This window comes from Zymoseptoria tritici, chromosome 9, assembly GCF_000219625.1.
Source record: "Zymoseptoria tritici IPO323 chromosome 9, whole genome shotgun sequence".
Classification (NCBI taxonomy): Eukaryota; Fungi; Ascomycota; class Dothideomycetes; order Mycosphaerellales; family Mycosphaerellaceae; genus Zymoseptoria; species Zymoseptoria tritici.
The window spans coordinates 595,355-607,233 of NC_018210.1; the positions used below are offsets into that span (position 1 = coordinate 595,355).

Sequence of the window (11,879 nt, forward strand, 5' to 3'; positions counted from 1 at the left end):
TCGAGCAAATGCCGATGCTCCTCATGCTTACTGTGCTTCTGACTGCTTCATGCATTGTCTTGCTCAAGGATCAGCCACAAAGTCTAGCTTCCGCGACAAGGAATCGCATACTGTGCGATCCCGGCCGTGTCATCGATCCTCAGCGATGTCAGGCTCTCCGAGGATCGAGATCGTACGATGACGCGGACACGTATGGAACACATAAAAGCGGATAATTCTTGACTTCATCGAAGGGTCAGAAATTTCCAATACTCTGACATCAACCAAGAACTTTCTCTGCACCGAGACCTGACCGCACCGAACTCTCTTCCACCCCAAGACTCAGCATATCACGATGCTGGTCCTCACCGCCGCCGCCGCCGCTCTTTACGGCTTCGCCGCGCTGCCAGTCGCTCTAGCGAACCCGCTCGCTTTGCCGGCTACCAACCCACAATGCGCAGCTAAGCTCTGCCACTGCTGCTCGGGCTCCATACCCCTATATGATGAGCACCATCGACTGATCGTACGTCATGACTGTATCCCGACATTGACTATGTGCGTCACGAAACTAATATAGCGTAGGGTTTCAAACGCTTCGACAACGGATTTATTCACAGCCGCATTTACGGATGCAGATGCAGCGTGCCCAACGACGATGGGACTGACAACGACGGATGCGCGGGGCGGTGTATTCCAGAATGAAAGTCGAGGATGAAGGGAAAGGCCAGGAGGGTTGCTGCGTCCTGCGCAGTCGCTTAGCAAAGAATCTCTCAGTACGCAACCAAAAGTACCAAGTCCGACATTGCGTTTCTCCTACCACTGCCTCCGTCTCATCTCATGTGTAGTAAGGAGTCCGTGGTCAAGCGAACGCCGATGATTCCACGAGATGCACGGGTAGAGGATCCGCGATAGCCAAAGAAGTGCTTGTGCCGCAACAGGAGATTGCATACAGCCTGTCTCGTGCAGAAGGCAGTCACTAGTGGTTCTCAAACCCCTTGTCGCAGATCTCATCGGGCAAATCACGATGTTTTCCAACTTGCATTGGCTCGATCTTCGGAGTTTCGGCTTCCAGCTCATGGGACACAAGCCAATTCTTGCTTCCACCCCGGCGGTTCCACGGACTGTAACCTGCATACAGGAACAGCGTCTCCGGTTGTTTGCCGTCGATAACTCAATCGAAGGCATCTTGAGGCAGTGATCGCAGACTGCATAAGGCGACATTCGGTCGGCTGGACCGGTGACAGGGTTCAAGGACTGACCACCAATTCTTGTCTTCGGGCTCAGACCTGCACTGTTCAGACAAGAAGACCACCAATCCCTGAAAAGCTCGCGAGCCCCTCTTTTGGGGAAATGATTGGAGACCTTGTGATCTGACGTTCACGCCTCTGTGTTGAGACATTGAGACGTGTACTGTCCGTAAATTCAAAGCACTGGCGAATGGGAACTCAATCGAAGCCCTTCTCAAAGGCACGACCAAAGACTTTACAATCTGATGGCTCATACAAGACGGCGACTGAATTCAAGGACGGACCACTGACTCTCGATTTCAGGCTTAAACCCGGACGATTCGAAACATGCCATGGCAAGACGAGGCTTGCTAGTGTCGAGGTTGCACGATGACGAAAGAGACGCCGAAAGAGTATGATGAATCTGGAGGATAGTCCATGCATATAAGTGTCCACCTGTCTTCATTCCTCCACAGTGCATTTCCGCATCCTCAGCTACCGAAGTCTCTTGCGTCGCCTACCAGTCTTCACGCTTGCTCAAAAGAATATCCCGCGAAATCTGCAAGCTTTAGCAAACCACGATGCGCTTCTTCATCGCCGCCATTGCCGCCTTCTATGGTGAGTGCTTGGAAGACTTCAAGGCTTGCGACGTCCGCGACCGTCGCAGGCTATACCAAGTCTGGAACCACTCCAACGCAACAGTCCTCATTGTTGAATCATCACTGACCTTCACGATCCACGATACTCAGGCCTCGCTGCACTCCCACTCGCTCTGGCCGACTGCGGCAATAATCAGTGCCGCTGCTGCACTACCTCGGAGACCACCTATAACGGTAACGGCGAACTTACCGTAGGTTAATACCACATCTCAACAATGACTACCAGCTTGACGAAGCTAACTGAATGCAAGGGATCTACCACCTACAACAACGGTTACAAGATTCCACTTGGTCCGAATTGTGTCTGCGTGCCGCCGACCGATCGGGAGTCGATTTCCGGGGCCGGGTGTCAGGGGGCTTGCAAGTAGTTCGGAAATGAAGGACGAAGCGACACGAGATCGTTCTGTTCTGGAAGCGGCTGTGCGAGAAGCCATCGTACGCGCGGTCGTGGGCGATGGAAGGACGGAATGGTTGATGGAAATCTTGGGGATGTGAGAGTTTTCGCGGCGAGAGACTTTCTTTACAAATATCCGAAGAGAGAATGTATTGGAGGCCTGGGCGTCCACGATGTCGTATGTTGCCCAAAATGATGTGCTGATCGACGAGGCTTTGCACTTCCTGCCAACCTGTGTGAGGGGTAGTGCACAGCGAATTCAAATTGCATGTCGTCTGGGCTCGTTCAGATGGCGTCAAAGTTCCCATGTGAACGTGCTTGTGACTGCGAGTAAGTACTAGTATTCACTTCACTTCGCTTACCTAATCCTGCAGAAGCTTTCCGAGCTCCCGTCCCGTCCGGCCGCCGCCGCACGAAACATCAAAACAGCTCCAGCTACAAACTTTCAGCAAACAACAACGCAACCAAACCTACCAGCCTAACAATCAATTCCAACACCATGGAGGACGGCGCAGCCAAACTGAAGCTGGAGGATGTGCATCAAAAGCGGACGGACGGAGCGGAACATCACCAAGTCACAGTGATGGAACACCAGGAGGGAGGCGAGCGGACAGCAGATGGGGACAAGAGCAAGAGCGAGCTGAAAGAATCTGAGAGAGCTTCGGTGATGTGGGTGACCACGATGGCGGACGACTTACAGCGCCTTCCACAGGAACTGTACGACGAAGTCTACGGCCTCGTCGTATCCGATGTCCCGCGTGCGAGCAATATCAAGATCGACAATGCCTATAAGTCTCCGATGGCACTGCAAATCACGTCAAAGTCGCGAAAACAAGCATTCCAGGTTTACTACGGCACCAACACCTTCACCTTCGCCAGTCTGGACCTCTTCCGCCAATGGATGACCGCTCTATCGCTAGACTGCAGCTTGTTGCTCAAGACAGTCCACTGCAACGGCCCACAGCGCGCTTCGACTGCAAGTCCGCCAGCGACGGCAATCGCATCGCGATTGTTGAAATCGATGGCTTCTATGGAAGAGATCTTGGGTCCACTGCAAGAAAAACTACATCCCGAATTCGTCCTCTGGCAAGAGTTCATCGGCTATGAGCCCATAGGAACATGGCTGAAGACTACAGTGATCAGCATCGATGGTGATGGCTGGTCCCCTGAGGGCTGCAAATTCTCGATCCTCGCGAGAGGCAGACTTATCGATGTCTGAAGAAGGTCAAACGCCAGTGTTGGCAGGGAAGGAATAGGAGTGCGGCAGCCCCTTGCGAGTTTCTCTCTCACGACGGTTCGATCGGAATCTGCACATATGAGTCGTGTCGCTCATACGATCTGAATGGAAATATCGATGGCACCACTGGAGGAGTAGACACTCGCGGAAGCAGAAGTGCTAAGACAGCAGTACTGGCGGGATCAATACGCAATTTCGCAGCATCCAAGCAATCGCAGCGTTTCTGTAATTCAAGGATCGGTTGAAGTTGAGTCTTTGGTATTGCACATGGAAGTCCCTTCCTCTTCACAGTTCTTTTCTCATGTCTGCCAAAGCTAGAAGCTTGGGGAATGATCTCGCTTCCAGCGCTCAGTGCCAGAAGTAGGACCGAGATGGACGCCTGTCTGTCATAATCTGCAGCCTGCGACTGCGCCCGAGTGGTCGCCTCGTCGTTTGCTCAGAAGCTTTATGCATACAGAGGCCATGGTGCACATAATAAAGGGCTGACAGTGACTAACGTGATCCCTCACCGCCTCATCGCATCCCGTGGTAGAACTGCACCTTCCGAACTTCGACGCTGTCGGAATTCCTGCCTTGCAGGACCTAATCTATACATGATTTGCCTCCTCCTCTGAAATACGACGTGCTTTGCGACCCCGCATCTTCGAAGCATGCGACGCCCACCGAAAGTGACCATTTGCCGCATCTTGATGACAGCCCCTGACTGCAGCAAAATCTTCGGGATCCTAGTTTGTTTGTTTGTTTGTTTGTTTGTTCCATTTACGTCCTATAGGAGTCTATAACTATGTAGGACGGCTGTCTCGCGACAGTAGTCTATCTATGTACAATCGTTGTTCTCTCGTATCTCTTAACCTTAGGGAAAGACCCGTGCCTAGGATAGTAGCAAGCTAGTATCGAAGGACTTTAAAGAAAGACAAATAAGGAAAAGTAAAAGGAATGTAGGCTAGACAGTCTCGTCTTCGCCTCTTGCTAGGTACTAGGACCTAGAAGCAATCTTTATATCCGAGAGAAAGGTAGTAAGGTATTTCCGGAGTTCCTTATCTTCTACTATTTCTAATAGAGATCGTGCTTGTCGTAGCGGTAGTAGCCTAAATATATCGTAGATAGGGCAGCTACATATAAGGTGTTTTGCTATTTCTCGTCGTCCGTAAGGGCAGTCTAGCGTCGTTACGTATCTAAAGCGATAGAGATAGGACTTTAGGTATCCGTGTCCTAATAGGATAGTATAGAAGGCACTAGTTAAAGCGCGTCTTCCTCCTATTCTATGTTTTCCTAGCGAGCTCTATAGAAATCGACTAAGGTAGCTATTTGTATTCCTAGGTACCTTATTAATCTCCCGTTGTCTTACTATTTTATATTAGGTTTTCTAGACGCTAAAGAGATCGTCTTTTGCGTAGTTAGCCCTCTCGTATTCTACGAAATACTTATATTATCGGAGTTAATAACAGAGTAGTTATATCTATATTCTCTATCGTTTTTGCGGAAGTATCTCTCTCGAGTCCTCGTATCGGACTTCTCGCGTATCCGAAGGCGCGCTTTAGATAGCGAGTCTTACGGGGTAGTTTTTAGGTAGCTTTACTGCGCGTAGAGAGTATAAAATTAACTGTCTCTCTAGGCGTAGATCTAGGGGGAAGAGATTTAACTCTACTTCGGACGGGACGTTTAGGGCGGTACGGAAAACGCCTAGGATCTTTCTATAAGCTTTACTTTATAAAGATACTAGAGGTTTTATGCTCTTTTTCGACCGCTACTAAACTAGGGCCCCGTAGTCTGCTATTATAGTAACGCAGGCTAGGTAGATCTTTCTTAATAATATAGAAGATAGACCGCGTTCGGTATTTGCTAGTCTTTCTAATTAATAGAATGCCGCTTGTACTTGTGCCGATCTTATTATAATATGCTCCTTAAAGGTAAGACCGGCGTCTAGCTAAATTCTAAGCTACCTTATTACTTTCTTTACCGGGCGAACAATATCGCCGTTTAGAAGAATTACCGGGCAATCGGACCCTTTCCCTTTCGAGAAGTGTACTAGGTCTATCTTTACTAGGTCGAAAGTAATCGAGTTCTTCTTTCCTAGGTCTATTAGCCTTCTTGCCTTACGTTCTAGTACCTTAGAGTTCTTCTTAAGGGACGTAGACGAGGTAGATAGTCTAATATCGTCGACGTAGGAACTAGGAGTAACTCCTTATAGCGAGAAGAATATGTCGCGCGTATAGATAAGAAAGAGGATAGGAGATATCGGGCTGCCTTACGGAACACCGATCTCTACGTCCTAGAATTCCTATATCTATCCGTCGAATGCTATTCGTAGGCGTCTATTACTTATAAACGACTAAACCTAATATATAAGGCTATGCGGAAGCCTTAACTAGATTATTATTCTTAACAGTCGGTTCTTTGTAACGTAGTCGTATGCTCCTCTTACGTCGAGGAAGATAACCGAAGTCTTCTTTTTCTTTCTTCGATTCTCCTCGATTTTGTTCGTTAAGAGAAGTACTATATCGATAGCCGATTTCTTCTTTCGCCCTCCTAACTACGAGTCGTATAAAAGGGGCTTCGTCTCTATAATAATCCTTAGGCGTTTTGCAAGTATTCTCTCGCTAATCTTACTAAGATAGTTTAGGAGAGAGATAACTTAGTAGGCCTTAAGGACCGAATAGTCTAGTTTTCCCGGCTTTGCTAGAACTACGCCTATTGCAACTTTCTAGCATCGGGGATAGTATCCTTTATCGAGTAGCCTACTGTATATATGTAGAAAGGTAATAGGAATAGCGCCGTACGCTTTACTAATAATAGCTTGCATAATACCGTCTAGGCCCGGCGTTTTTCCTTTTACTATCTTCGTACTATAGGCGGCAGCGAGTTCCTCTTTAGTTAGTGTAGTCCAGCCCTAATCCCCGGCTGTATACGCTTCCTAACGGCTAGGTAGAGGTTCCTCGGCAGGAGGGCGCGGAAATAAGGCTTCGGAGAAGGCCTTATATTTCCCCTCGAAAGAATCTTCGTTGTTTATCGTAGGTATCTGTCTTCGGCTGCTATTCCTAGTATAGGATATAGCTTTAAAGATAGATTTCGAGTCTTCTTTTTCGAAGAAAGCGTTCTAGTAGTTCTTCTTAGCTGTTTTAATAGCTTAGAAGTACTCGTTTCTCGCTTTCGTATACGCCTCTTTCTCGTCTAGCGTCGGCGTACGTCCGTAGGTAAAGGTCTGTCTATATATTCTAGACATTATATAGCGTAGCGTACATAGCTCTCTATTCTACTAAGGTTTTGCGCAGGCGTATACTACTTTCTCTAGGATTGCTCCCCGCATCGATTCGGTAATATACGAGGTAAAGGAGTCTACGATGTCGTCGAGGGAGTTCGTATAGTTAATAGACGTCGCCTTACTTATTAGGAGATCTATAAACAGTTTCTAATCCGCGGAAGCTATATCTAGAACTACTTTCTTCTATTAGGCTCGATCTTACGCGCTAATAAGGTCTATAGATATAGCCTTATAGTCTAAGCCTATCGGAATCGTTCTCTAGTCGATTTCTTTCGTAGATAAGGATCCTCTTATAAACGTAAGGTCTAGGACCGACTCTGCGTCTAGGTACGGCCTATAGAAGGTCCCGACACCTATCGTATTACATAAAGTAAAGCCCTAGTCTTCTATCTACTCTATAAATTCGCGGGTACTAGTAGTATCCTTTCCCCTCGGATCCTAGGACGGGTGTCTAAGGTTAAAGTCTCCTACTAGTAGAGTGTTTAGAAGGAACGTATTACGTAGAGAGTAGAGGCTTCTTTCTATTATTCGTCGGTTTTGCGGGTTCTCGGTATCCCAAAGGTCCTTCTCGTTATAGAGATTAACTATCTGGATCTTATTGCCCTTCTTGTTTAAAATAACAAAGGAAAGTATGTCGCTATCGTCTAATAAAATAGGAGAGATATTAACGTTAAGTCTTATGCTAATATATAGCATTATTCTTAGCCGGATCGTCGAATCCGTAGTCGTTAGGAATAGCTAGTTATAATCCCGGTATGCGATAGATCTTGTCTCTTTATAGCCTATTATCGGGTCTTCTATAGTCTACGGTTCCTAGACTAGTAAAAGGTCGGCTTTCTGCTTAACCGCGACGTCTAAGGTAGACTCTATAGCCTCGATAGATTAGTTAAGATTAACATAGAAAATCCGTAGAGAGTATTTTAATATATAGAACGTTCTAGGGGCCTCCCTTTCTGTTATATACGATCCTTCGCCTTCTCGACTCTTAGGCTGTCCGCGCCTACGTATAGACGGTTTTAAATAGCCCTTTTTGCCTCCTCCTCGGTAGTAAAACCTACTAGAACTATCGCCCTAGTAAGAGTCTTTCTTCTCTCTTCGTTTATTAGCTAAATCGGGGTACCTACGAGTTTAAGACCTCTATTAAAGGTCTTAATTTCTCGTTAAATGTCCTATAGGCCTATTAGCGTATTAAAGTTCGCGGTTGAGATGCTATAGACTACGACCTTATGCTAGAGAGAGTCCTCTATTACCTATACCTCGCCTACAATATTAGTAACCTTAGTAAGGCTATCGATCGTTCGTTAGCAGGCTTTCTCTATTATAAAGTTTAGGACAATGTTACCCCGAACTAATTTCTTTATCGCAAGGATAGCTAGCTCTTAGTCTTCGCCTTTAAGAGCGTCGTTAATTTTGTCTCGGGTTGCGATCTAGTCGAGTTCCTTCTTTTTATCCTTTAGTATAAGGATAAGAGGCATCGGTTCTACTTGTTCTTTCGGCTTGCTAGCCCTCCGGGAGATAGTCGTCTACTATTGTTATTGTTGTTATTGTTATTATATTATCTTTGTTATCGAGGAGGTAGAGGTAGAGGTAGCGGATCCGCTATCTCCCTTAATAACGTCTACGAAAGTAGGCTTCTTCGCTTATGCTACTAGTTTCTTTGTTATCGTTTCTAGGTTCGAGACTTGCTTTACGAGGATTTAGGACGTTATCTTAAAGTCTATACGCTCGGTAAAGTGCTAAAAGACTTCGAGAAGGTCGAGAACCTAGGTTTGTTCTTCTAGAATCCCGCCTAGATCCCCTACTGCTTCGACTAGTAGCTATCGGGCTTATAGGATCTTCTCGTTCGCAGGCGTGCAAGAGAGTGTTTATTTCTTTCTAAGAGAAGGGCTACGAGTCGGGGAGCTACTAAATTCAAAGGGGTTTTGCCTTTTCCTAGGTAGGAAAGGAATGCCGGTTCTTTTTAGTAGTTCCTTCGGTAACGGCAGGGTTTTAAGAGACTTAAACGTAACTTCCTCGTCCCCTCTAGCTATAGCTTTTAGAGTCTAAGGGGCTATACTTACGTCTGTTATTTCCGTCTCGGTAGATATTATCTTATTATTGTTATTTGTTATTTAAAAAGAGGCTTAGCAGTCTTACGCCGAGAGGGCTGCTTATTCGTCTCTATTTCTAATCGCGTTCGGGTCCTAGCCTACTTACGATACTAGGGCACTCTTCTCCCTACTATATAAAGTAGGAGTATAGGAGAAGGTATACTTTAAAGAGGAGAGAAGAGATATATAAATATACCTCTGCTTCTAGGAAGTACTTTAGCCTATAGTAATATGCGTCTTTATAGCAGGCTTTAGAGGCGTTCTATAGGTAGCCGTAGTAAGTTCGGGATAACCTTTGTCTCTAGGGAAAGGTAGGCCTATACTCTATATAGAGTATCTAGCTATATAGTTAGTACTACTACTCTAATCCTTAAAGGTACAAATTCGTTCTTACTAAACTATACTACTTCTTTAGCTTCCTCTCTCGGCGGCGTAGGACAATAGGTAACTCTAGTATAGAGAGAACTAAGTATATATGTATGTTTATATATCCTAGGAATACTGCTCTTATTTAGCCTTTAGCTCTTTTAAAATTCGACTAAATTAGGCGTTTAATAGCTAGAATAAAAGCTCTCGTCGAGGGCTTTTAAACAGGCTATACGGCGTCCGAATCGGTAGCGTATTAGTTATGTTGTAGTATGTTAAAGTGTTGTAGTACAGGTTATAAACCTTCCTTGTATAATGCCCTAAATAGGGAATATTTCGAGTGTAGGGGAGGTAAGGTCGGAATAAGGTTTCGGAGGTAGGGGCTAAATCCTAGAGTTTAGGGTCCAAATTTGTACCCTAAAGGGGGTAACAAGGTAAATCTTTAAACTCTAGTAGCGGCGTAGGTTTTAAGGGCAGCGGGGTAAATGCGGGTTCGTTAAAACGGCCTTGATAAGGGCTTTCGAATAGTGCGTGTTTAGTAATAATCGGGTCAATATTGGGTGTGCAATGGAAGTGCGGATGTCGATGTCGGGATCCTAGTACATGTAACGTTCAGCATCGGTATCACAGCAGTAAAAGAGGTGCGATACAAATGCACTCACTCGTTCTCGACAAGTCCTGCACGTGTCAACTATGTCGCCCATGAAATCACTTCACTTCCTCGCGGGTCTTCCGCGCTCCCGTCGGTCCGCCACAAGCGCCGATACTTCATCAAAATTCGTGCACATGGATTCGCGCATGATGAGCAACCACCGCTCACGGAGACATCAACGAAATTCAAAGATGGTCAGCCAAAATAAGAGGAGACTGCGCAGGAATGATAAGAGGCTGCGCAGGATGGAGTGGGAGGACGAGAGGAGGAAAGAGCCAGAGAGGATGGAACTTGCTCGGCAGGCCAAGAAGGACACAGAGATCAAGATGCTGGCAAGAAACGAGCGCGACCGTGTCGACCGCGAGCTCTGGTACAACTCGGATACAGATGCCTTGTCGCACACGGCAAGACTCCTGCAACGACTTCCTCAAGAGCTCTTCGACGCCATCTATGAGCATGTTGTATCTGGAGTTTCGGAATCGAGCATCATTAAGGTCGAGAAGCATCAATACAAGCCGCCCATGATGCTACAGATCACGAAGCCGTTGCGCCAGAAGTTCATGAAGACGTACTACGGGACCAACATCTTCTCCTTTACTGATCCTGAAGTCTGCAGCGAGTGGCTTGAAACGCTCGCGCAGGACTGTACGTCGCTGCTAAAGACGATTCACTACGACACACGCTCCGCTAAGAGTTCGATCGGGAAAGAGACGGCATTATTTAGCATGAACAGCATCTTACGACATCTGCTGCATCGGCTGGCTCCTGGGTTTGTCCTCTGGCAGCAAGACATGGAATACAGTCCCTCACGCAGATGGCCCAAAGCCGAAGTGACCTCGTCTTCGGTCACGGGAAGCGTACGCTTTCACTATACTTTTGCTGTACCGGACGAGCGTTTGGGACACTGAATGCGAGCGACTGGAGGCATGCAGGGGCTGCGTCGGGGTAGGCGGGATCTGAAGGCACTGGGATCAATGACCGGGAGGGATAGTCGAGCCGCACAAGCATTGCCGCTACGAAATTCACGAACCGCGGAACCCAGACATGACCGGCAGCTGAAAATGCTGATAGAGCTCAAAGGACGAGAGACTGGGTAGCATGATCAGGAGCACAGCTTTGAGACTGGAAGGATTGTCGCTTGCACATCATAGCTCAAGACTTGCGTATAGCTTTACGAGAAGCCTTTGCGAGAGTGGTATCAGTTCATGAAGGTAAACATACGAGACCTGTTAATACATCCGTGCAACATCGTTCAAGGAATTCACTTCACTTCCTTGTGACGGCCCGTCCCGGAAGTTTAGACCCTGCATGCACAGGCCGAGCTTGCAAGTCGCGCCGGCTGGCGCACCTCCCTCATGCTTGCTGTCTGAACACACCTTCACTTTAACACTCAAAAGGCATCAACAACACCAACATGGCCACCGCTCGGAAGCCAAAGATCGAATCGGCAGAATCACGCAAGTGGAGCACAATCGGCGAAGGAACGCTTGAGGAGAAGCCGTCGGAACCCGTGACATACCAGCTGGTGGAACCCATCCAAGCACTTCCCCAAGAGCTCTACGACATCGTCCGCGACTGCACCGTGGATGAGTACATCCCTTTCCGGACCAAAATCAAGATCGACAAGGCGTACAAGCCACCAATGCTGCTCGGACTTACGGAGAGGACACGGTACCTGCTTTCTCCAAAGTACTACGTCACCAACGTCTTCTCGTTCACAGACCTCGAGATCGGCCACAAGTGGCTCGCCGCTCTTGCACCAAAATACAGCTCAAGAATCAGACAGATCTGTTACGACACTCGCTCCACGGATCACAAGCATCGTTCGGCGTCGAGCATGCAGTTGTACAGCGCGATCAATACGACTTTCATGGACACTTTCTGCAATCTGAACGATGGTCTCGTCATCTGGACGCCGCTGCAAGAGCACAAAGGTCAATCAGACGACACCTGGTTTAGGATTCAAGGTTCGGTCGGAACGTACAGTATTCCTGATACGGTGGTTTCCGAATGA

General features: G+C 47.3%; 3 protein-coding genes across 3 annotated transcripts; all 3 read left to right on the top strand.

Annotated features, from left to right (window-relative positions):
- Positions 1 to 296: 296 nt before the first annotated feature.
- Positions 297 to 780, top strand: MYCGRDRAFT_105682 (uncharacterized protein; the record flags this gene model as incomplete). The annotated part of the gene is made up of 2 exons (XM_003849280.1): positions 297 to 502; positions 562 to 780. 2 exons carry the CDS (start codon positions 335 to 337, stop codon positions 679 to 681), a joined length of 288 nt encoding a protein of 95 aa, XP_003849328.1.
- Positions 781 to 2,431: 1,651 nt separating this feature from the next.
- MYCGRDRAFT_95610 (uncharacterized protein) lies at positions 2,432 to 3,477 on the top strand (the record flags this gene model as incomplete). The annotated part of the gene is made up of 2 exons (XM_003849281.1): positions 2,432 to 2,588; positions 2,708 to 3,477. 2 exons carry the CDS (start codon positions 2,432 to 2,434, stop codon positions 3,475 to 3,477), a joined length of 927 nt encoding a protein of 308 aa, XP_003849329.1.
- A 6,429-nt stretch (positions 3,478 to 9,906) lies between these two features.
- MYCGRDRAFT_95611 (uncharacterized protein) lies at positions 9,907 to 11,879 on the top strand (the record flags this gene model as incomplete). Its single annotated transcript, XM_003849282.1, has 2 exons — positions 9,907 to 10,510; positions 11,263 to 11,879. The coding sequence occupies 2 exons, from the start codon at positions 9,907 to 9,909 to the stop codon at positions 11,877 to 11,879; spliced, it is 1,221 nt and encodes a 406-aa protein (XP_003849330.1).